General features: G+C 44.1%; 1 protein-coding gene across 2 annotated transcripts; it reads right to left on the bottom strand.

Annotated features, from left to right (window-relative positions):
• Nucleotides 1–6,726: 6,726 nt before the first annotated feature.
• Nucleotides 6,727–20,525, bottom strand: LOC119442258 (uncharacterized). Of its 2 annotated transcripts, XM_037707066.2 has the most exons (9): nucleotides 20,321–20,525; nucleotides 20,155–20,232; nucleotides 20,021–20,068; nucleotides 19,854–19,908; nucleotides 19,690–19,779; nucleotides 19,558–19,615; nucleotides 19,307–19,373; nucleotides 12,470–12,593; nucleotides 6,727–7,057 (listed from the first exon to the last, which is right to left on the bottom strand). In XM_037707066.2, exons 1-9 carry the CDS (start codon nucleotides 20,397–20,399, stop codon nucleotides 6,946–6,948), a joined length of 711 nt encoding a protein of 236 aa, XP_037562994.1. In that variant the 5' UTR covers nucleotides 20,400–20,525; the 3' UTR covers nucleotides 6,727–6,945. The 2 variants fall into 2 exon arrangements, with proteins under 2 accessions (XP_037562994.1, XP_049517963.1); XM_049662006.1 differs by lacking the exon at nucleotides 20,155–20,232.
• Nucleotides 20,526–26,651: the final 6,126 nt, after the last annotated feature.

Here is a 26,651-nt window from a genome sequence, read left to right as displayed (position 1 = left end):
AGGTTCGTAGTTTTATTCGGCCGTATAAACTGTAGTAAACATTCATTTTCTAATTAAATTAACAATAGCATGGTGTCACGCACACACATGCAAACATGGACCGATTCCATTCGATGACCACGGACACTTGCTCTCACAACGCTGGCATGATGAAAAGCCTCGGGGAACAAACACTTCTTCGTACTGCCTCTCGCTTCACCTCTGAAACTTGAGATTACGAGACCTCCAACACTGCAGGCACCTGGGAAGACAGCATACATGAAGCCATCTGACAACTCAACTCAACCTACTTTTGCACCCACTGCATATTACCGCCAAGATAAGGGCACACGGGCCGCATGTGCGCTCAGCAGCACTATTCTAGTACACTGTAGCAGCACTGACAGCTATGCATAGCCACGGCTGGTCTAAAGGAGATGCATGCTCACCTGCCTCCCTAGCACGTGCTTGGTCATGTTACAGCGCGCTCAACTCCCCCGTCACCGTCTTGCGTGCGCTTATTTATATAAGCACGTGGCAGGACAGCACGCATCAAGCCACCATCCTTCTTGGCGCACCCTTGCACCCACAGCATATGACACGCGTGGCATGATAGGATCTTACCGCACTTGAACTTTATACGAAACCTCATGGCAACAGTGAACACTCGCTTGGAGTGTCCATACAACTGCTATTGTAATGAAGAGCAGTGCAATGGGTGAGTGTATCAGCATTGTGTCATTGTTGGTGCATATAAAGCTTCAAGCGATACTATGAAATGGAACTTCGATGATGCGAGACACAAAAAGAGAGATGTTTGCAGATATTTAACTTTTTTTTTGTTGGAAGTCTGCGATCATCCCTGTCGTTTACATGCTTTGCTGTGTCCGTGTTGCACAGTGGAATCTCGATGATACGACCACGGCTAATACGAATTTCCGGATGACATGAATTTTTCTGTGGTCCCGGCTGAGCCCCATTTGCAACGCGCTAGAGAACGGTTGTTACGAATCGATTTGCGACCCGCGTCGGTTGATACGAATAAACGGCGCCCCGCCAACGGCCGCGAAAAAGAACAGCACGCAGTCACGCGCTTTCTCCCTTTCTCTTTTGGTGCGGAGCCGCGGATGCGGCGCCGGACAGCGCGGAGGCCGCGACTGGGCGCGAAGAGTTTGACGCGGTGGCGCTTTTCTTGCTTTTGCGCGCGGCCGCCGCAGCGATCGAAGGTTCGTGCGGTCTATCGCTTCAACGGAAACTGAGCGGCGTAAGCACAGCGCATACAAAGGTCAGAGCCGTGTGGAGATCGCTTTCAAGATACGGTGCGCGCGACAACCCCAACAGCCGGCACAGGCGCAAAGTACAAGAACGCATTTGTTGGCAGAGTAGAAGCCGCCCCCCCCCCCCTCCCTCCTTGCCTCCCTCCTGCGCTGCCTTCCCGCTTTGCTCCATTCGGTGGGAGATTGCGTCTCCAGTTACCCTTGCGCCCGGTTGCAAGATACGCATTTGGTGCCCCGCAGCACAGCGTCGCCCCCCCCCCCCTCCCTCCCTCCCATACCCCCCGGCCTTTCGCGCGACGGAAGCAGGGCCGGGCTCGACTGGCGCGCCTGGCCGTGACGGAAGTCGCGTTTGCTCTCCGCTGTGCGTTCGCTCTGCGTGCGTGGAGGCGCGCGTCCCCCGCGCGAAAGGCGCGCTTTCACTCGCACATACGGCGCGCGGTGACGATTTTATCGCCCTTGGAATCATGCTCCACGTCTCATGCTCCTCCTCCGCATCGCCTTCGTTGATCTCCTCTCCCGTCGGTGGGCGCACCTCGTTGAGAAGCGTGCTCGCTACCGCCCTTGTCGGCGAGATTTTCCAGCGGAAGCCGCATTATAACCGGTATCTCGTCTCACGCGGCTGCACTGTAAGCGGTATGCGTATACATGGAGTTCTATGGGAGGGTAAACGGGAGTCGGAAAAGGCCGCGTTGTAGCCACTTCTGCACTATAAACAGTTACGTTATAAGTGATCTATAATACTGTAAATGCTTTTTACGTGCGCGTGCCTGAGTGAGTTCACCTCCGACCCTTTAATTTAGCTAGTTTTAGTTGTGTTTCGATGATACGAATTTCGGCTAATACGAATATTTTTCATGACCTCGTGAGATTCGTATCATCGAGATTTCACTGTAGTTTACTTGAAACGTGGCTTGAACGACTGAACATGTTTGGCCAGGTGCTAGAGCATATTACAGTATAGACCACTTATAACGTAACCGCTTATAGTGCAGGACCGGATATAGTACGGTCTTTTCAGACTCCCGTTAATTTTCCCATAGCACTCCATGTATACGCATACTGCTTACAGTGCAGCCGCGTGAGACGAAATACCGGTTATAATGCGGCTTCCGCGGGAAAATCTCGCCGACAAGGGCGGCAGCGAGCACGCTTCTCAACAAGGTGCGTGCTCCCGGCCTGCGTGTGCATTATTCAATGCAATCAAACTCTCGTTAATTCGGGCTTATTTGGCCGCGTATCGGTTAATTCGGACTACTTTCGGAGCTCGGTGAGCGAGGAGCGCCGCAAATGTGCGACATAAAAGAGCAAGAACGGTGCTAGCGTCCAACCAAAACGAAGCGGCGGAGTCCGCATCTCCACAGCCATCAGTTGAAATCGTACGTGAATGACAGCAACGCCGGAACGCTTCGAGCCTATTTGTGTCTCTAAAGCCTATATTCTTGCGTTAACCGCCGCGCGTAACACCGTGTTGGCCGCGTGCTTTCGCAACTGCGTAGTCGTCATCCACAATCGCGTCGATAGCGGCCGCGGTTTTCTCAGCAGCGGTTGCGGCGAACAGTAGTTTCGTTTTTACTCGGTACGCGCGTCGGCCGCGTGCCTAAAAAACTGTGTAGTCGCCATCGATTATCGCATGGATAGCGACCGCAGTTTCGACGGCCAGTTGTTGCAGCGACTGGACGACTCGGTGCGTGCGTCGGGCGCGTGCCTTCAGCACCGCAAAATCACCGTTCATAATCGCGTCGATAGCGGTCACGGTTTTTTCCGCAGCGGTTGCGGCAAACAGTTGTTTCGTTTTGACTCGGTGCAAAGCTGTCGAGCTTGAAGAGCACCGACTACATCGCGATTACGTTTTCACCAGCTCACCGCGATTATGTTTTCGCCAGCTCTGATGAAAACGTAATCGCGATGAGCTGGCGAAAACATAATCGCGATGTGCGTGCGATATTACAAAGCGTGTCTACATCCTTGGTCTACATGTTTTGCATACGCACAGGGCTTGGAAATTGTTGTTTTGGTTATAGTGCGGTACCGCTTATAGTGCAGATATTTGCGACTCCGGCGACTTACGTTATAAGCGGTCTACACTGTATCGCGTCCAACATCTACTCTCATCTTGAACGTAATATCTTCTTTTACTATTATCCATGTGTAGCTCATAGTCGTCTCATATCTAAGCTGTTTGCAATTAAACTTGACTCGCTAACCTTATCATGGGTTCGCAATTTCCTTTATAATCGCGAGCAGTTCACGGTTGTTGGAAACCTCTCCTCTCCCCTTTCTGTCGTCACCTCTGGAGTACCTCAAGGCAGTGTACTAGGACCTCTACTATTTTTAGTTTTCATCAACGACTTGCCGAATAACCTATCTTCTTGTGTGCGATTATTTGCCGACGATTGCGTTTTATACCGTGCGATTGACTGTGCCGCTGACCACTTGGCACTCCAAAATGATCTTGGAACGTATCAGTGATTGGTGTGCTAAGTGGGTCATGACCCTGAACGTTTCAAAATGCAAGGTAATGTCCTTCTCCCGAAAAACAGTTAACTCTCACTTTTCATATCATTTTGATACTAACATAGTTGACTACACCAAAGAATACAAGTACAATCTCTCGTGGTCTAGTCGCATCACTTCGATATCAGCGAACGCTTCCAGGCCATTAGGATTTCTACGTCGAAACGGAAGAGCTGCACCTTCCCCACTACGAAAAGTAGCCTATTTACCTCTAGCCCCACCGCAAATTGAGTACGCTTCTGTCATATGGAATCTGCATCAAAAGTATCTCGTCGACCTCCTGGAAGGCATCCAGAATAGAGCGAGCCGTTTTATTACAAGCAACTACAGCATTCTGTCAAGTGTAACCAAAATAAAGCTCGATCTCTCTTTGCAACCCCTATTTACTCACCATGACATTGCGCTGCTATTACTGTTTCACAAATTCATTCATTCGGCTGGTCTGTAAATTACCAAACCTGAAAAAAGCATCCTCAACATCAGAATGGCTACATAATACCTTTAGTTCCACCCGAGTTTATAGCAATACATACTAAATTTTTCAGCTTTGCCTTGTGCGATACATTTATGGAACGCTCTCCCAGACGACATTGCCTCCCACTCAAAACACAGTGCATTTCAGGATCTTCTATTTGAACATTTTTTTGACACATCAGCCGTATGACACATTTTTGCTTTCTTGTCTCGCCTGAATTCTTCTCCGTGCTTATTAAACATATCAAGTGATCATCTGGATTATGTAGACGTGCACTTAGTGGTATTAATGCCATGTGATGTGATCACTGTAATATCACCATTTTGCTTCCTCTGTTTTTTCGGCTATTGCCGTTTATTTTTGTGTTATAATATTTGATATATTTACGCTGTTTGGATATTTCTCGTACTAATGCCTTTATGCTTATATGACTATGTACATCCCCCCTTACCCAATGCCTTCTTGAAGGCCTGTAAGGTACTGTAAATAAATAAATAAATAAACTTCTCCCTTCCAGTAATGCCCATGCACAACTCTTTTTCTTACCCAATAGCCAGTTTCTTCTCTGCGACGCTTGGCAACAGTTTGTACTTATGCAGGTTACACACTGCATCTCTGTTCTCGATATTTCCATTTCCATTTACTCTGACAAGTTATGTGTTTGCTTCTGATATGTTAGCACTTTAAAGGGGTACTGAAACACTTTCTAACACAGCAAGAAAGTGTTTCTGATCTATAAACAATTCCAACAAGCTGTAATGGATGCATTTCTTCCAGTTTCAGCACGCAGAACACAGATCTTTGATAGTCGTTTCTAATGCACCCTTTCAGATATTGCACAAGATTTCACATCGAGCTTGCTCTCTAACTAAACTATTGCCACAAAAAATTTTTTCACACGATGAAACATTTCACAGTTGGCCTTTCATTTTTGTTTTAGTGCTTACCTGTGCGACCTTTGTACAGAATGCTGCTGGAGGGATTTGTAGTTTGAACAAGTCAAGTTCGTAGCTCAGTGAATATGTTAAAGAACTGTTTCTGCAAGTGCATATAGATGTCAGATTTCTTACCATAGTGGTGCGACAGAAATAAGACGTGCGTACCATAATGAAGTGCACTTGTAAATCACCTGCACTGCGTAGGTTGCTCTATCTGTTGGCGTGCCTATAATGAGTAGGGGAGAGCATCCATCTTGTGGTCGCTACCACAAATGTTGGAGAGTGAGCAGCAAGGGCAGTGCTAGACGTCGCGATTCTTGTGGAAAGAAAGCGTCAGTGCCGTAGAGATTCACTGGTGGCTTGTGGCAGTATGTGGCGAGCAGGCAGCATCCTGAAGATCCATCTAAAACTGGATGGACAGCTGGAAAGCGAGCCGGGGATGTCGGCAAAGGGCATGCTCCTGCAGAGCAACAACGCTTGCCCCCACACCAATTGAGCAACAACTGAGATACTCGCCACCATGGGCTTTCATGTGCTGCCGCGCCCACCGTGTTCCCCTGACTTGGCCCCCTTCCGACTATCATCTGTTCGGAGCTGTGAAGACCCCGGAGTGGTCAGCATTTCGCTAACATAGAGGCGCTGAAAGACGCTGTTCGTGCATGGGCGTGCAGCACTCCAAACAAGTGGTTATAGTGGGCCTAGCAAGACTGCCTCACCGATGGGTGAAGTGCATTGCCCTCCAGGGCAATTACGTTGAGAAAGAAGACATTCAAATAGATATGCAACACATTTCCGTTTGCCCCCCCCCCCCCAAAAAAAAAGAATAAATAAAGTGAAATTCAGTATGATACGCCCCTAGTAAATTTCTGCTTTGTCCTCGCTCCGTTTACGTTATTAGGTGGTAGAACAGGCTGTGTCTCTTTCTCTGGTGGCAACTCATACTGATGCTTTTCCAATGCCTGTAATCTGGTCACGAAAATTTGTGCACACTTCCTTTCAGCAGTTCAGCATGATAACACTGCCAATTTCTGTGGGAGTGTTTGCTATGCCTACAAAACACTACAGCCATCGGCTACCCTTCTTTGCGCGACAGCTGTATAGCAACACAGTGGAGGCGTGGATGTGGGACACAGAATGTTGTCACTGGAAAAGTGGGGCACCACACTAAAAGCATAGTGCGATTTGCTTGAACCGGGAACATTACCTATTGCTTTTGCAATGTTGGCTGCAAGAAGCAGCACATACACTGTTGTCTAGACAGCACAAACGGAAAGGCTACGTAACACTTAAATTTCAGGCCACCAATAATTCTGTGCATCTGATCTCGAGCCATCATTACATTATATAGTAATCTGATCTTAGCCTGCACACTGAAATGACAGTAGCATACTGTTGTTTCAGGAAAGCTGCAGAGATAGGGGCATGCATCATTAACTGTACACAGTAGAATGGTCACATCTTAGTGACTACGTAAACATCAGCTCGCTATCAGTGATAAAATGCACCAAGAGGCCTTTTTATGTTTCCTAGAAAAAAGCAGTGATAATCGTCAATTTCGCTGGAATGTTTTATTTCATTCATCATGGTAATTTGCCATGATGTATAATAAAACAAAAGTTGTGTGCTACATCAATCTATAGAAAGTAAAATAGTTCAGCAAGGTCATGTATATGACTATAAATTAAGGGTAAACCAGGTATGTGTGATTGGTGGCAGTTATCACAGGCTCTTTGGCATGTTGGGCATGGTCACTTCTGGTGAGCTAATTACCCATACGTGAAAGATGATCAACCTCTTCCTTCAATTGCTGCTTTTGCAGTGTGAGACGCCTATTCATAGTCTGAAGTTTGCTGATCTCTTCTCTGAAGATTTGTCTGCAATGGGAAGAGAGAAGGCAAAGATAATGTTATTCAGTAATGCCTGCAGAAGAAATTCAGTCAATGTATTTTTTATTAGTCACCATGCACAAATGGTCGAAAGAACAGCATATGAGGAGTGTTTTTTTTTCATAGCAAGGAAAATCCCGAAACTGAAACTAAGCCGGAAACACTTGAATTCAAAACTGGACTTCCATACATTTCATTTGTCATACAGTTCATTTGAACAATGAGGTTATACCAAATGAGCCAATTTAGACAGTAAAAACATGCTAGAAGATTGTACTTTAATCGAAAATGCCATGTCCTTTGTTAGTGCCAATCAATGTGAGCCAAATTCATTTATCCAATTGCGGCACTCCAATGGCATTACGTGACTACACTGGTATGACATCTGCTATGCGACCTCTTGCATGAAGATGTCTAGTTCTGGTTGTTTTTGGCAATGAAGCAGTCCCCGGCTATAAATTACGTTGGCTATGAAGAAGCTGGCGACAAGTTGGCACTTAGACAGGGTCCTTGAAAAGTATGCTCACTGACAAAATAATGCGAGGCATGCGAGTAAGGTTGCGCTACACGGTGCGCTAGTGCAGCCAACACAGCCGAGCCACAATCCCTAGCCATCCATTGAAATAAAGCTGTGCATGCGCAGTGGTAGTTGGAAGCAAGGCTTCATGTCATCTGCTAAATGGCTGCTGACGGAGTCTGTGACGCCATGTGCTGGGCTGAATGAGGTGTGTCACAAAAAAAGCGTAATCCAAGCGCGCGCCGTGTGTCACGCAAGACAGCGAAAGAACACGCCGGCCCCGCGGCAACTTCAACAGAGGGGGATAGCGCATACGCCTCAAACAGCAACGCGAACAACGGCACCGAAACGTCTAGAAGAACCTCGACGAAGCGACGTTAACTGGAGAGAGAGAGAGAGAGAGAGGACATGCGCGTGCCGGGACACCTTCTCACCCGGCGAGTCGAAAGAAATAACTACAGCGTGAGTCATCACCCCCCCCCCCCCTCAACAACACTCTGATGGCGGCGGTCGAAGGTACGAGAAAAGACGAGAAGCTTCCCAAGCTTTGGCCATCCTACGAGATCACGACTCCGATAGGAAGGTTCGAGAATGCCTGTGGAAGCTTATATAACCGCCATGCGGGAATCAGAGTGAGCAGTTCAGGAGTTCAGTCCGCACCGGTGAAGTGATGTAACGTGAAGACCGAGCGTCTGCGGAAGAAGGGGATTCCCCGACAAGCTAGTCGATGAGTTTATCGAGCGTCTGCATTTCCGGAAGAAGTTCTTTCTTCGAGATTTGCCTGAGCTACGTCGAGATCGTCTGACTCCAAGACCAACCAGCACGATGAATACGATTGGACACTTAGTGTTCCTATTTATTTTGTACTTTACATGTTGGACTCTTAGTGCTTGTCGTTAATTATTTTCTTGTGTTTGTTAATACCCATCTGATTTGTATTGTGTTGTGTCTAGCCTAAGTGTGCAAGTGTGTGTGTAACTGCCTTGTGTGAAGAATATATTTTGTTGTGTTTTGACAACTCTGGGCTCTGACTCAGTCTTTGGACAGCAACCGGCGTTCGCTGGCGCACCAGAGGGCCCACTCTTAATTGTCCTTGCTTTCGTGGGATCATTTTCGGAAGCTGATAAATCGGCTTTGGAATTTGGTCCGGTGTCTGCGCCTCGTTCACGGGGTCTGTGACAAGGGGGAATTGCTATCATTTTACATCAGGCACACAAATGCAAGGCTAGCTTACTGCAACTGCAACGTGCTACTGAAAGCAAACCTTAATTCACCATCGTAACGCAGGCTTGGCAGGCCCAACTAATGTAACAGACAACACGGTCACGCCATCACACATCTAGGAATCACTGCGTGTGCACAGGCTTGCTTCGATGTGCAGCTGCGCTAACTGCACCGTCTCTCCGTGGAGATGTCCACGCTCTGGCGTGCCTCGACATATTTTGTGGACAAGTGTACATCTGCTAAGAGAACTCTAAAAGCCTCTGCCGAAGTGTGCCCACACAAAGAAAGCATTGATATGCATGCTTGTATTGCAGGCATCAGCGAAAAGCTTTAGGAAAATTTATTGAACCGTGAATAGTTTGACAGAGCGACCGAACTTCAATTTAATGGATCATGATGCTTGTGGGTTCACGTGTTGGGGGCCTAGCGAAAACCACACGTCTCCTCCAAAATTAGCGGCGTTCTGCAAGATAGGGCTTGAGAACTCGAGATAGGGCTTTTTACAGAGACGTGTACGTTTTGTGCTGTGCTTGCATTTGGCCACAATATACTCACACTTCTCATGTACAACACGACAAAAGAGAGACGAAAGCAGAAAATCGAGATAGGCCAAAGCACCTCGATGAAACATTTGTATTCAAAGTGGGACAATTTGTTGCGATACAAAAAAGACCCAAATTTAAGGTTTAGTGTCAAACTTTACTTCAACTGTGTAAGATAGATTTATGCTACGAGTCCTGCCACGTTGCTGCCAATAAGCCCAGAAAAAGTTATTTGCCATTGACAATTAGTGGCTTCACTATAAAATATTTGTGTTTTTCTCCATTTCAATTTTGACGGATTTCACTCAAACTGAAAAAAAAAAAAGAAAAAAATCACGCGCCATTCCACTGCTGTGAAGGTGGATTACCAGTGAAGCAGTTTAGCACACAACATAGAGGTGACATAGAATTTAGACCAAAGGTATGAGCAAATTTTATTTCTATTTTATTTCTCACGATGGTCATCCTGATGAAAGACACGCACACACACTTTTATTTTGATCGGTGGCATACATTCGCCTAGAAGACTAGGCACCTCGGGGAGCCGGAGAAAACTGGACGCGTGCGATGGGACTGCCACGCTGGGAGAGTGGAAGGAAACTAGGCACCCAAGTGCTTGGAACGCGGACAAAGAGAGGGCGGTGCAAGGGTACACACAAGCGTATACCCCATCTAATGATAACTACATCGTGCATGCTAGTGCCCTTCCGACTAGACGTGGCCACAACCTTAACCTAAAGCCCTTTTTTGCGCGCACTAACGTATTCAACTACAGCTTTTTTTCCGAGAGTTATTGAATGCTGGAATGATTTATCCGGTTGTGTTCGTGAAATGACGCCATCAGATTTTGTAGAAGCATTGGTGTGATGTTACTGTTCTACTTCTTTCATTTATGTATTCTGTGTACCCCACTCCTGCAAAAGCCCTGCATAGGACTGCAGTATTTGAAAACAAAATAAATAAATAAATAAATAAATAAATAAATAAATAAATAAATAAATAAAGAGTACATGGACGACGCGGCTCACACAGCGGCAAATCTTTGAGAAACCCTTATTATCTACCCGAGAGTCTACCGATTTTGAAAATGGTGCCTACTGATAAATAATCAACTGAAAATGCATGTCCAAGTGATGATACATATAAGCTTTTGCACAGAAGGAAGCAACTTCGCATCAAATTCGGGAACTGAGTTTTTGCATATGCAGATCTGTTGATGGACACGAAAAATGCATAGAACCCTAGCTATAGACAGCTTCACAGTAAAAACAATCCTCATATATTGGTGTACTGTTTCACTGTCATGCTTGGTTTTCCTTTGCGTCTTCCACATGTTTCCTGTCTCAACAAGCTTAGCATATGTGCTTTTTCCTATTCCATGTGCACAATTTGGAATCCACATGTGTACGACTGTGCCTGGCAGGTAACAGACTGGCAGAACACATCTTTGCATACAAGGCCAATCACACTTGCACCCACACTAGTGGTTTAGTGGTAATGACGTTATGCTGGCAAGCATGAAATAGCGGGTTCAATTTCCAGCTCCGTTAGCTGCATTTGAATGGAGGCAAAATGCTATGATGCTCATGTAATTTGATTTAGTTGCACATTAAAGAACCCTGGATGGTTGAAATTAACCTGGGGCCCTCCACTATGATGTCCCTCATAGCCCATGTATTGGGTTTCGGACATTAAACCCCATATTTTGATTTTGACACTTTACTGTGCAGAGTATTTGCCACATGAGCGCAAGTTCAGACCACCATCACAAGGCACTTTGAATATATAAAGGATTACTTTGAGGTGAACTTAGGACTTGCCATTTCATTCGAACACTGAATAACCTTGAGCGGATTCTGTACTTTCCAATGAGGCTGAATTAATGATATACAGTAGCTGGTTGTACCCACTAAAACAAAAATTTGGAAAGACAGGTCTACAGCTACACTATTAATCACACGGTCCTGTGACCCCAGTATTCACAACCAATGATTTCCACATTCACCACAGTTACTGAACGTGAAAATGAGGATTCATTTGGTTGACTGCTAGGCTTTAACATCCTAGTGCTACCGTTTGGCGATGAGGGGTGCAGTGCCCCTCATTACCAAACCATGTGATCAAACCTGATCACACGGTTTTCTTTAATATGGTCTGAAATCTCAGTACAGTGATTTTTTGCTATCCTTTCTTTTTAATTTGAACTGACTAAACTGTGGTCAGCTCAGATTGAATTCAAACCAGCGGCCCTGTGCTTAACAGAAAATGGAGTACAGCACCAGTGAAGTCACGTGTTCTTACAGATCAATGTATGTCATTTTTACTTGGGTAAACTACACACTGCTTACCTCCTAACCTAAATGGCACCGTGACGGTGTTTGCAAGATGCAAAATTAACAATCGCAGAAATAAATGGAACAGTTGAATAAAATAACAGAAGGTAACAACAGGCATTTCAACAATGCAGTCACTTAAAACAAGCAGCAATTTCAACCACGCAGGAATGCTGCTGATTGAATTGTGGAGCATGTTCGAATAAATGGCACCAATTGAATTGTCTGGCACCATGTATCCATGTTTCCTGACTTCCAAAAATGCTTTGGCTGCCACATGCACCAGACTTCGTATCTAAATATCTCAGTGACAGACCTTGTCATTCCTACCAAACACTGTGGCAAATCATGGCCATGGTTTTTCCTTGCTACTGTCACAGAGTGAACAGGATTGTTGTCTCGGAATACATGAAGCTATCATTACTCGGTGCAATGGTTTTGCAATAAATACTAATACTGTGCTGTAAACTAAATACTGTACCAATATAGTATAATGACAATGACTTTATTTCCAACAAACTTTGTTGGTGGTCTTCCAGGCGAAAAGCTGTGATGTAATGAATTTTGAATTTTGTACTGATAACAAAATCATTTAACCAATCACAACCCTGATGATTTGTGATTCATAGTTGAAACACTAAAAGTGACTTTTCAGGAGGTGCTGTTTCGTGAATGCACTCGATTTCAAAAGGTAATTTTCTTTAATTCTTCCATTATTGAAGAAAGCAATGCTAGAGCAAAATTGGTGTGCGTATCGACCACTTCGACATGGAGCACAACTCACAAGATTGCTTGCTGCTCCTCAGGTCCAAATAAGGCATCTTCTGCCGAGCAGTTGTTATTGCTCTGCCGTTGCAACTGGTCCAGCTCAGCCCTCTTGCTCTCTAGACGGGAATCCAAGAATGCAGCTGCAGAGATAAGCATGAGACTTTATCTATTCGCTATCCATCCCATTACTGTCAACAGGCCCCACAGTCAACAATGCTGCATCAATTAAGTCTTCACTCGGGTGAAAAAACCATGCAACGATGTGAAACGTTCCCAACAAAGAAATTTCCACAACGTAAACAGAAAAAAGTATTGATTTTAAACACCAAATGATATCTCGTACAGTGCCGCTTTCAATGCAAGAAAAAGGCTATCAGTCTCCTAAGCAACCTTGTGCAAAAACAAGATGCCCAACATGAGTGAGAACTGAATGGCCCATAAGAAGTTGTTCATGTACAAAAGTTGTTGCATTTTGTTGTATGTCACCCTTCATGGATCATTTCCATTAAGCATAGTTTTCATCGCCTTTTAATGTCAAGCATTGATATGAAAACTGATAACAGCCATCAGCCAGGTAGCCAAAGTAGCCATGTCTTTCTTTTACTGTACATCCTTTCATACATAACAGGAAACTCTGCAAAGGCTAGAGAATTCTCTCACTACAAGCATTCGCGAACAAAAAATTGTGCGTCACATATGTAACATTAGGTCTCAATTTCAGGATGCAAAGTATCATGTAACTATAACAAGGAAGGTGTTGCAGATCTGAACCTATTTACTACCGAACAAGCAGAGTGCCAAATCTCTGCGACCTGTGGATGCTGTGCACTGCTTGGTGGCAGATGCTGTGCACTGCTGGCACTTGCGACCAAAACATCACATGTCGCATACAGGAAGCACAAAGGCGCCCAAATATTATGCGATTTGATGTCACTTTAGCCCACAAGTTTTAACATTTGAAGTACTTATTCCCTAGAAAGTATCACAGATCAAAAATTGTACTATTGCAAAACGCGCCGAGTGAGATTTCTATGGTCACACTACTGCATCGTTTATAATGTGCTGCCTGCTATAAATATTTTAAAAAATTTTTTCATTTATTTCTGGAAGTGCCCTAGAACATCTCTAGGCCTTAGTATTGGTGCACCTGTGTTACACAAAGAAAAAAAAAAAAAAAAAAACAGAAAACCTGAAAGTACAGCGCTAAAATGCGACAAAAAATTGAATTACATTAATGACAAATCAGATAATGAGCAAATGCAAGAGCTGAAAATATCAACATAGCAACGCAAGCTATTTTGTTGTGTCATATAGAACGGAGTATATATAGTAGTCATTGTGGTATGGTACTTCTGATATGTAGGCAATCGCTGAGGACATTAGGCAGACAAGGGGGTAAAAATAGCGCAAAGCACAGACAATGTACACAGCACTGTGGCAGAGAAAAAGCAAAGAAAATGCTGTGGCCCTTTATTACGAGGTCCTTACAAACTGAATTGCTTGTGCTTCTTAATATACACCAGAGACAAATCCTAATTAAATCAATGAAGCTCAGCACACAGTACTGTGTAATTCACAGTACAGAAAAATTTTTATTAACCAAGGGACACTGTTGCAATGTCCGATACTCAATACTGTTAGCATTGCCACTATTCAAGCGAATACAGTCGTATGCCTCTGTAATGAAGTGCTCGGAGACTCCAAAATCATTTGTTATACAGGTCACTTTGTTGTAAAGGTCCGTGCACCGCACCACTCACAATAGAACCAAAACAGAATTATTCCTTCGTTATACAGGTCATTTCGGTGTAGAGGCGTTCATTGTAAAGGCGCTCAACTGTAGCTATCTTCGGGTCATCAGACCTGTTTTCTTTCATCACATCTAACCGCTTTTGTGGGCCGATTGTGAAGGCAGTGCATCTAACACAGCATCTCAAAGTGCTACCTGCTACGAGAGAAGAATGCCGAGAGACTGGCATGTGATACATGCACCATATATTCCAAAGAGCTATTTTGGCATGATAGATGCATGTCTGTGATTGTGGCCTAATGGTTATAGCACTGGGGTGCTGTGCTGGAAGACATAGGTTCCATCCCACCTTTCTTCACGCATTTCTTTAGAGCATTATAGGCGGACTTCATCCAGTGGAGCTATCTAACAGGAAACTCGAGGTGTGTATCACGTACGCGAGTGCATCAGTGTGCACGAAATCGCAAGTTTGCAAGAGATACGAGGCATAGAAAAATCGCTTTAATAAAGTGAATAGCTTCTTGAAATTCAATAAAACTTCGGTTGGGCTAGTTGGTACACTGTATTTTAAGGTGAAAAAAAAAATTCAGCGCAAACTCCCAGGACAAACCACAAAGAAGAGATGAGACAAGCACTGGCACTGTCTAACAACTGCTTTACTCTTCTTACGACAACACAATATATATATATATATATAACCTTAACCACGCATGCGCACACAAGACATAAATACGCATGTCACACGAGAGCTATTTACCAAGGACGTGTGCACAAGAAATTATATTCGGCCGAGTATAGGGACAAGGAAGTATCACTGATACAGTCATTTGTTTTATTTCTTTATGTGGAAAGCTTCCAGGGTCAGCTGTATGTGTTCATTTATGCTTCTGCCGAGAATCGACGTCTCATAAGATCGTGGAGCACAATTGCGCAATCAGCAAGAATTAAGATGGGCAACAAGATGTGCACCTTTGTCTGCATTATTAGTTAACTTTTGCAGATGTTCCCTAAGTCACTCATTGATACATCGCCCTGTCTGCTTGATGTAAGTCTTTCCACATGACAGAGGGAAGGCATAAACCACACCAAAGGTGCATGGGATGTAGGCCTGAGATGGCGTGTCCGATTTAGCATCCATGCCTGCTATCACCACAAGCTTAGCAAGCTTGTTCAGTGCAGAAAATTCCAGAGGGACACCATGCCAGCTAGCATATATATCTCTTGAGTTGATGAGTGACCTTATGAAGATAAGGTACTACCACAGGCCTGAAGGTTTCACATTAAGCAGTCATCCTCTTTCCGTTTTTTCTTTTCTGCATCAGGGCTTCGGCAACTGCTGTCAGGAGCGACATGGGAAACCTGCTGCCAAAAGTCGGTGCACCTGATCGTCAAAGCTATCCTGCATCTTATGCACACACAATTTTTTGAGAGCCAATTTCATATATGAGGACGCAATTCCTCTTTTTATTACATTGGAATGCTCCGACTTAAACTTCTCGAGTTCCTTTATTGTGCGTGGTTGGTAAGCCCAACACACATGTCATTCGCGGACCTCGAGCCTAAAGTCCAAAAACTGCAAAACATTATTCTGGGGTAGCTGTGGGTAAAAACGAGGCCTTGTCCGTGTTGCTTAAAACCATTTAAAATCTTATCAATCGTATCCCGGTAGGAAGAGTCAAACGTTAAAACGCTAAAAAATCATCAACGTAGCTGAAAACTTTTTAATTTGTCTTCTCGTTGAAAACGTGGTCTAAAGAACCGGTCTACACTTGCTAGAAAAATATTGCAGAGAACTGGAGCAACACAGGATGCAATGCATATGCCATTCTGCTGTGAAAATGACCGGTCATTGAAAACAATGAAAGTTACCTTAACCCTTTGTTGGTCACTGGGACATATATGTCCCACCTGGAACCTCAAGTGAAAGCTGCCGCATGTGCGCAAAGGCACGTACATAGCCCCCACAGAAACAGGTAGCGCCATCTCTCAGAAGATAAAGCAACTATAATTTAAAGTTTTTATTTGAATTGGTAGGTGGCACTAAAAGTTCGAGTTTTGCTTTTTTTAAGTTTGCTGGCTGTTGTCACTCTTCAAGCGCGTGAATTTCTTTGCTCTTGCGCCACGAATAAGTTGACCAGTGAGCGCAAAAATTACTTCTTGCACTCCAGTAATGCAGTTAGATTAATTGTAGACAGGTTTGTTACGAAAGTGAGCCATTGTTTTCAGCTACTTGCAAATATGCGGAATGTAGTGGCTGAAGACGTCCAGCACTACTTCAGAAATGGCATGACATACCTGTTCTTCCGGGTAATACTGTGCAGGTAGCTCATTAATTGGCGGAGCTTTCGCAAGGGTCGGCGCAGACTAGTATATCACAAGAGAGGAAGCAAGAACTGCTGAATTATGACTGGTAAGGACGTATTTTTGGGCTAGTTGGTTTTTCATCATCAAGTAAAAAACAGCACAAGAATATGCACAGGATCAAACGACGAGTAACAGGATAGACACAGGGTGCACTAACAACTGAAGGTTTATTCACAAAAGGTGCAGAATATGTATACCGGCTGAACATGAATAAACACAAAAAGGAAACTGTCACTTGCATCACATGGCCAAGCCTACTGCACACGAAATGCGGTTCTTGTAAGGAATTTGACATCCTTATCCGAGAGTATGACGGAGGGCATGCTAACACAAGACTCATCCAGCTTTTTTATCTCCAGGGCTTCAACAATCTCCCTTGTTAGTCTGTCTGCCAATTTGAACATGATGTTAGTATTTTCCATTAATGCAGCGCAGCCGCAGTCCCTACAATGAATACATAGATGTCCTGATATTGTCTCTCATTTAGGCACCTTCCTGTTTGGCCTATGCAAGATGCACCACAATCCAAGAGAATTGAATAGACCACATTTTTCGTGCAGTGCACAGGCTTATCTCGATGATTCGTGGTACATACAGATGCCTTGCTTCCTTCATTAACCGCTCGCAAATATGTGCAGAGTGGTTAATGAAGGAAGCAAGGCATCTGTATGTACCACGAATCATCGAGATAAGCCTGTGCACTGCGCGAAAAACGTGGTCTATTCAATTCCTTTGGATTGCGTGCATCTTACATAGGCCAATCAGGTAGGTGCCTAAATGAGAGATTGAAAGTACATAAGTACAACACAACAAAGACAATATCAGGACATCTATGTATTCATTGTAGGGACTGCGGCTGCGCTGCATTAATGGAAAATGCTAACATCATGTTCAAATTGGCAGACAGACTAACAAGGGAGATTGTTGAAGCCCTGGAGATAAAAAAGCTGGATGAGTCTTGTGTTAGCATGCCCTCCGTCATACTCTCGGATAAGGATGTCAAATTCCTTACAAGAACCGCATTTCGTGCGCAGTAGGCTTGGCCATGTGATGCAAGTGACAGTTTCCTTTTTGTATTTATTCATGTTCAGCTGGTATACATATTCTGCGCCTTTTGTGAATAAACCTTCAGTTGTTAGTGCGCCCTGTGTCTGTCCTATTAATCGTCGTTTGGTCCTGTGCATATTCTGGTGCTGTTTTTTACTTGATGAATTATGACAGCGGTGCTAACAGACGTTTGGTTCAATGGGCGGGGGCACCACCCGTGCGCCACCACTACGAGCAAAAGGTGCCAGTGGCGCCAAACTACTTTGCAGGAAACATGCACAATGCTCGTGTGTAAGGCTTGCCAAGTGCCCCTTTGCATTGCTTGCTTTAAACCCTTCCATAAGAAGCCGTAATCACCTCAGAGGCTGACACGATGAAGCCCAAAGTGTAGAGAGGGACAACGTGTGTCCCACTTTCGCTCATGGCCTCAAGTTATCTGTAGGGCAGGTGTTGTCCCGCAGATTTTTCTGATAATATTCTTGTACAGGAAATAATATGTTTTTGCCGTTCTTCCATGTGGTACAGTTCATTTGGGGAAAGGTATAGCTGAAATTATGCGTAGAGTTCTCGCCCCTGACAAAGAGTTAAGGTAATATTCCAACAGATTAAAAAAATTCCCCACTGACAGTCCGGCATCATTCTGGAAAGGTATTGTACCATTTCCCTCAATGCAAGAATTTACAGAAGTCAAAAGTTCACGCTGTGGCACTGAATAAAATAAATCTTCTATATCGACCGAAAAAGCATAACCAACATCTTCATTGCCATGCAAAAACTGCACTACTTCATCCAATTTCATCGTCCAGAACGGGTCGTTCATCACTAGCAACTTTCATTTCTTCTGCAAGAATTGGCTTACGTTGTGATGCCAGCAACCAGACTCACTGATAATGGTTCTGAAAGGTATATCTGGCTTGTGCGTCATTGCCATAAAAAATACTGATAAACATATGCCTGTACTTTTCTCTATACCTTTAGTGAGCAACGTCAGTTCCAGTTTGTTGCAAAATTCTATAAACATAGTCTTTATTCTTACCTCACTTTTCTTAACAGCTACAAAGTTTTTTAACAGTGCTTGGAGCACTTTTTCATAAAAAGCACCCCTTCCAACCACTACAGACCCTCCTTCCTTATCAGCCTGCAATAGGCACAACTTGCTGACTTACAACGAACACTGTCAACCTCTAGGCAGGAGGTTGGGAATAGCCAAATGTTCGGCTATTCGTTTTAACTGCAAATCTATGGTTTATGCATAATAATTTTTTTCCTTTAGAATGCACCAAGTGTTGTTTCTTTTGCATAGCACTGCTTCATATTCACTTTAGTACCTTTCCTTGAACGGCTACAGCTAATGCGTATTCATGTTATCTTCTGGCACTGTCAGGCATGCAAAAGCGTCCTTCACCAGCTCCTCCTGCTATCTTTATTGGCTGCTTTAAAAACAGGTTGATATCTTTCAGTGCACGTGTATCACACTGTAGTTTCCTGTCAATACAACGAACACTATATTGATTCATCCTGAATTTTTCTTCCCAATTTGAAGAATAAACTATACAGATGGATGCGGAATACCACATTGTAGTCCTGCAAAGCCGCGTGCATTTTTTTTTTTTTTATCGTCAACGTTTCCAATGCACAATAACTGGGCAAAAATGGACAGTACAATAACCAGTCCAATGCTAGATCACTTACAATGCTGCTCTAACTCTGGCAGTTGAATCTTCACGGTTGCTGCCCACCTTTCAAGAATCTCTGGAGTCTAAAACACAAGAAAAGTGTTTTTTTCATTAATACGTACAGCATCACATATGAACTCTGTCAGCACTATGGGCAAAAGCTACATTTGGTGTAGCAATTTTGTTCCGATTTACAACAAGCTAACAAGAAAGCAAGAGTAGTACTAATGCTACGCAATACTGCGAGATAAGGTTACATTCTCTTACCCACACCATTTTTTCCAACGCGTTACAAATTCCATTGATATGCTGTTCAAAACTGGTTCTGAAAAGAATAAGTAAAAAAAAAAAAGGTTACTATAATAACGAAAAGCTCATTCTCCACTAAGGAAACCTCACACTTTCTCAAGTCTTGAAGACCTTTCCTGACAAATTTTTGTTGAAAGGTCTGTGATCCTCGTAGAAACCCCTTCGTTTGCTTTCACGAACCTGCAACATGAGAGTCATGCAGTCATCGGGGCATGAAGTTGTGGACAGGTTCTAAAAACGCATAGTGTACTCACTGTTCACATTGAGTCTGGAGGGTTTCATTCGCAGCCTTCAATGTGTCAAGTTCATCTGGGGTTTTAAGAAGACAATATCTTGTTCAGAACAAGGGTGAAACACCAACGCATACCCCGAGTTTGACAGGTAAAGTATCATTTAGGTATGAAAGGAAGAAAAGCTTTACCTAAAGCACTCGTCTGTCGTGTTTTCAGAGCAGCAAATTTACGTTCCACTGTGGAAACCAAAAGAGAAAACAAATGGAACCGAGCATGCATAGTCAAAAGTTTGCGCTAAATGTCATTTCAGAAGAATGCGTACCGCTCGAGATGTCATTCATCAGAGGCCCTGAGCAGTGCGTTTCCAGCGACCTCAAATCCTGCTCCATGACCGCACGCTCTAAAGGCAAAAGTGAGCCGTTAACACGTCAAACAATGCGAGGGGCAAACAATGAACGCTCGAAAGGCGTGTCGATCGGCGAACGCACCCGCTTCAGCACTTTCCAGGAGACTGACGAGGCGCGATGACCTGGCAGCACAGGAGTTCTCACTTCTGTCGTTAGACATAACGGGGATTTATAACCGAATCCTACTCAGAGGCTCTGCAACGCCTCACAAGTTTATCAAACCTAGACTGTAGCGGCTGTAGTACGGTCGTCTGCTGCTTAATCGCTTGTCGTCTACACTGGCCCCTCACTCAGGCCCCGGAAACTCTCGAGTTCACGAAATGGCCACAGAGGGCGAAAAATCAACCGCGGCGCGTTCCAGCATAAGCGCGCAAGTGGAGCTACTGTAATTTGGTCGAATACTTTAGTTAGTATTTTTTCTGCTAGGGGCGCTCAACACGACTCAATATTTGAGCTATTAATGTACATATGATAACCGACAAACACAGTAACAGTGTCATTTTTTTACAAAATAAGCAGTCTATTGTTTTTATTGGACTTCTGTTATTAAAGTCCGTGCTTTGTTACTTGAATAAAGGTTTTGAGGCCTCACTGACATGTGATCAGCGGCAGCCCACTGGTATCGATTGCAGTCCGTGCCGTTTATCGATTCAAATTGTACGGCGGTTATATTTGCGAACGGGGTGGTCGTTTCCTTCGAGCAGCATCACGCAGGTTCATTTTAATTAGATATCAATAATACCTCAGCCAGTTTATGCGTCCAACATTCGATAGCTGCTACCAAGCGAACGTGTTTAAAGACGGTGAACTTTATCAGCTGCGGCGTTTCACTGGCGGCTGCATGCACGGCTTCCGCCGTTTGTGATCTGCCGCGTCTGGCCGCGTTGCGTCTGGTTGCTCGAAAAAAAATTGCTGGCCAGCACGAAAATTCATCGCTGGAACCGAGCACAGTCTGCTTGAAGACTACCCACGAAAGCGGATTAACCTTGCAGCCCCTGGGCTTGTGCGCCGGTGAGTAAAAAAGCAGTGCTTCGCATTTTCAACTTTGAATTTCTTTGCGTGCGAGGCGGATAGAGCAGATTCCTGTCGTCATTTCTTAAAAGTATAAAATAGTAATAATTATAAAGTCATTGCCCTTCCAAAGCAATTAAAACGAGGCTCTTGCTACTTTGCCAAGTTGCTAAAATTGCTAACATGAGTACAGCATAAATAATAAAGTTTTGGCTGTTTCTGCATAAATGATACACCGCGATAAATTCACTGCACATTAGTGACAAGTGTACTTCTGGTGATACAGTTAGATTAACTGCATTTGAGACATAACAAAATGACTGTGTTTATTACTAGTATCTGGCAGAAACAATTGTCACCTAATCGAGACTTGACTAAGCACAGCCCGCACGAGGACACCACTGAAAGAAATGCACTCAAAACAGTGTTGTGTGTGTGTGTGTGTTTGTGCGTTTTTCTGTCATGGAGCGTTTCGTGCACTGTTCTCTGTCATACATGAATCACAAACTCACGCACACTTCCACCGTAGTAATTGAGGTGCTTTTTTCTTTCGACTCCAGCCTCCAAGACGCTGCTCATATTTGGAGTCATCGCTTTGGACTCTATTGTCTCTGGACATAGAAGTCAACTGTGAACGTGTCTCCACTGGAAGTAACATCAAGGGCCAGAATCCTCACAGGGTATGTTTCTGAACACTTCAACTAGAACCGTGATTTTTCTTCATTTATGGGACTAACTTTTGTTTCACCATTTCTTGCTTGCATGTGTGTCATGGCTTTGTCATTTCTCTTTTCAGGAAGACGGACAAAAGAGAGATTATTAGTCTGCAAGCTGCCCACGCTAAGCCACAAGATGCTCAACCGTCACCATAGTGACAACAGGTCCTCTTGAACTAGGTGCCTCACTATGAAATGTTTGGAAGTTTACCAGATAGAGAGGTGTGAGCCCTATTAGGAAAACAGCAGTCTACAGTTCTGTATCATACTGAGCGGGAATGAGAAATTTGACATACAAGCTTAGTTGCTTTTAAGGGCGTTTTATGACAATCGGGGAAGTAACATGTTGAGTCCCAACTTGTTTCTTTTCCAGTCATTATAGCCGTGACGACCAGAACAGAAACAATGTAGCAAGCTCCTACTTGCTAATGCACAAACTCTGTCATGTGCTCTTTGCAAATCAATTTGACGAGCATTAATTAGTACCAGAAAGTATCACATGCTCCCTCACAACGATAATTTGATACATGAAAATGCAAAGAATTTTAAAATGATCAAAAGCGCTTAGTGCAATTTTAAGGAAATGACACTTCATGTTGATTGAAACTCATTTTATTTTTTGCTTAAAGTACCCTCAGGGCCACAGGCATTAAAGAGAGGAGTGGTTACAAAGTAGTAGAGTAAAACAAACAAGTGCAGTGAGTTCTTGTAACATAATGATTCTCCTGATTATACAATGTTAGCTAATGTTTTGCAAAAAAAGTTTGTTATCTGTGATGGCTACGATACTTGGTGGTTCCATTTCTGAGATGTACGGGGCATGAAAGAAAGACTTCGTGTTACATGAATCAATTCCTACCTTACTGCGATGATCGACTCAGTTTGAAATGCACTGAGGCCGCAGTATGAAGTCGTCATGAAGTGTGGTGTGACAAAAAATTTTATGAAATAGCGAAAGATGGCCGACTTTCCGGCGATTAGCTAGTGGAATGAGTGCTAGGCCAGTTTACATTGAAGTTATACTTGCGGTACGGTTATAATTAGAAATAATGAAACGGAGTAGAGTTACTGTGTACTAGTTCAAGTGAAGTAATAAGATTAACGCGACTGGCATCCCATATTGCAGATGCATATTCAAGTTTCCAGCGAATTAGTCTTGTAAAGCTGTAGTTCTAAAGTAGACAGTGCTTTGAAAAAGTTGCGCCATAAGTACCCGAGCATGTGATTAGCACTGCTAATGACGTACTCTATATTATTGGTCCAATTTAAGTTATTTGTAATGTGTACACTGAGATATTTATATAACATGACAAAATCTAAGGGAACGTTAGCATGGCAAGCGCTAGAATTAGAATTAGATCTGGAAATGCGCATGATTTTACATTTGTTTACTACAAAAGGCTCATATACAGTTTGCATGAAATTAATAACTAGGCTAGTACTGCACCATAAGAGATAGCTAGAAAAGGCAAGCTCACACAACCGGCCAGCCTATTTCACACTTCACAAACTTGAGAAATCACTAAAAGCAAATTTTCTTTCTCTTCAAACAGCAGATGACAAAACCTGCGCACAGTGTGCTCCCAAAAATATTTTGAAATGTACTCGCAGAATAAGTTCAGCTTAACATTCAGCTAATCAACTGTGAACGAGCAAGGGAAACCTCAGCGTGGGAACTTGTCTTCGTCTCGGCCCTCACAAATATGTTTGCTTGGTGAAACGCTGGCTCCAAGCTGAGGCTTCCCCTACTCACCTGTTACTCAACTGAAGTGTTCATCTCCTTGCAACCTCTTTGCTGTGTTTGAATACATATACCGAGATTCTTTTTCAACATGAAACCACAAATTCCATTTTCCAAGGATGTGTGAGCATTAATTGGGCTTGCTTATATGTTGATTTAGTGTCCTTGTTTATTCACACAATATTTCCAGAAGTCCTTGTAAGCACTGCTGTCTCCATAACGTTCCTTGGTTTCCTTACAAGTACTCCACTTGTGTCAAAGCCTTTGCTGCCGCACCTGAACACTATATGTGCAGCAGAAAAATATCAAGAGCAGAAAATGTGATGTAAAATTTAGCATAACGCCCCTCCTCCTCCTACACTTCGTGCCTCTCGCCAATGTGTTATAAGAGCAATGAGACATTGCAGCTCGAGCTTATCTTGCTGACAGTACATTTTTGCCGAGCAATTTTTTGTGTTCCTTCCTTTATTCTAGCTGAAATCGTCGAACGCAGAGAATATAAAACGTCAAGCAGCACTGTACGCAATACAAGTACGAGGGTAGCTACGTATAAATATCACTGTCTGAACCTTCGTTCTCCCTGCTTTACGGCACGTCGAACACGATGAGAAAACTTCGCTCGATTTCAGCTTTGGGTCCCGATAAATAGATGGTTATCTGTGTTTCTGTATGTTGTAAACTCAGTGACGGACAACATTAAGTCCACCTGAGCTGTACGAAAATTGTGAGCATGTACTGCCTCATTCACCATTGACAATAAACAATGTGAGCTTACTTGTTTGAAGTGTTTTATTGCCAGTTGAGGCCTCTCGGTCACCTGGCGACATAATGAAAAGATCTGTAGTCATGTTAGAGTACAGTACACACGAATACCGCCCCGATAGCGGTAACAAAACGCCCAAAACCAGCGAGCGAGCAGCGCGACGAGCCCTACGAACCGCTACCGTAGCGGCCATATTGCTCACTGCGTAATGATGATGATATTAGTTTCGGTTCTGCCAACGCCATCTCTCGGTCGCATACTTTAGTTCACAACGCCACCGCTACGCTTATTTCCGTTGCACTGTGGAAGGTACAGTTTCCCTTCTCTAAGTTTGTATGGGTGTTCTGTGCCTCACTCGGCTCGCAACCTCCTCCATACGGTCGCGTCGGTTGGCCCACGTCACTTATGACGTCAAAAAAAATGTCATTTCGCCGTACCGAGAAGTTTAAAAACAATGGAAAGAATTAATTTTTTTTTATTTGCGGAAGGAATAGTAACACATTTAACTAAGGTGGCTAGATGGGTAGGTGTGCCGACCGACGCGTCTAGAGCGTAGTTCACCACTTCTCCGCGTCATGACGCAAAATTGGCGCTGCGGTCAGTAAAACGGTTCCGCAGCGCGCGTCGTCTGCTACAGGGGGCTGGCGGTGAGCAAAAAAATACAGCCCGTATTTTAATAGTTGTATGTCGTCTGTTCGCGTCAGTTTCAAAGGTGAAGAGCTCTGCGTCTCTTGTACTGTTTGCAAGTTCCTAAGCGATGTGGAATTTTCAGGTCGGAAAAATGACCGGTGAGATTAGCGGCGGCATTGCTCTAGCTACCAAAGAAGACCACCAAGGAGACTTACTGCTTCGCTCCGAACTGCAAGTTAGGATCTAATTTTGTGAGAACGACAGCGAAAATGTTCCGCTGTCTGACAGCGGAAATGTTCGCCCTGGGCTGCTCAGTAGCTTGCTCAGTATCGGCGACGTTAATGAGCAAGCCGAACACCGAAAAGCGTCCGTCTATGAGCTCCTCGACATTGGAAATTTGCAAGCCGCACATGAAGTGCTCAGCGCCTGCGACATCGAGCACCGCTGCGCTGCTACAGGGAAAAGAAAAGTGACTCTAAGCAGGCTATGTAGCAAGGAAGTTCCTGCAAAGAACCAAGTGCTCCGATTGCTCAGGGACATTATATTACTGATTTCAACAGAATGAGTAGGTCAGGGCTGTTGCTCCCTTTTGAAGCACTAAAAAAAAGCTGGGAGGCGTCTTGCGGCATGGTAGATGGTAGTGCACGGGATCGAAGGGGTTTCGGAGCGGTTGTGAGGGTACAGCACCTCCACCAATTTATAAGGGTGTTTATTAGGCGGCAATTAAAGCAGCGCAAGAGCGACAGTCCAAAAAGCGCAGCACGGACTCTCAGCACGAGCGGCGCTCGAGAGCCGAAGAAGACGACCCACTAGAAGGCGCTGGAGCGGACGACCCACTTCAGAGTTCCAACGCTTCGCTACAGTAGCATCGCTCGAAGACGCCTTCAAGCTGTGCTTCAGTTTAAATGAGTTACGAAGGAACAGTATCGCCAACTTTACATTCTTTCTGTAGGTGAATCTTCCGAATTTGATCGGCTGTGAGCGGCACAAGAAAGAGCTCACAAACGATGTTGTGAAGTTCTGTTCAATTACACGCCTTTACTTTCTTGTCAAGGGCAAGAACATGGCGCAAGCAACAGGGATAAGAGGAATCCCCTGAAGCGGAGGCGTGTGCTGTGAATAATATTATGATGTGGTGGACCAACGTTGCGACCTTGCTGGCGCTAGGCTATTTATGTTGGTGCGTCAAGTTATGAGAGCGTTTCTTGTATTTTAAATATATTCATGAATCTAGCCCAAGACGTATTGCTTCATTTTATTGCAACCAAACAGTGAACCATATGCACTTACCAACACAATTCGTCTAGTACGTAACGATTTAAATACCGCAACTGAGGCAGCAATAAACACAATAGCTGGATTTCTCGAAATTGAAACATTAGAACTCACTAAACATCACGTAAACACGTTTCCATATACCGTATAAAACCACTGCAGCTTTGTTTTATGCATGGAAAAAATGAATTAAGTATTTAATGCAATGAGCTGGAGCGCCGCATTTGTACCAATAAATTTATGTGACCAATCGCCAAGCTAGAAAATTTACTTCAT

The sequence above is a fragment of the Dermacentor silvarum genome, chromosome 2 (genome assembly GCF_013339745.2).
Source record: "Dermacentor silvarum isolate Dsil-2018 chromosome 2, BIME_Dsil_1.4, whole genome shotgun sequence".
Classification (NCBI taxonomy): domain Eukaryota; kingdom Metazoa; phylum Arthropoda; class Arachnida; order Ixodida; family Ixodidae; genus Dermacentor; species Dermacentor silvarum.
This window is presented reverse-complemented; position numbering and strand designations above follow the sequence as displayed.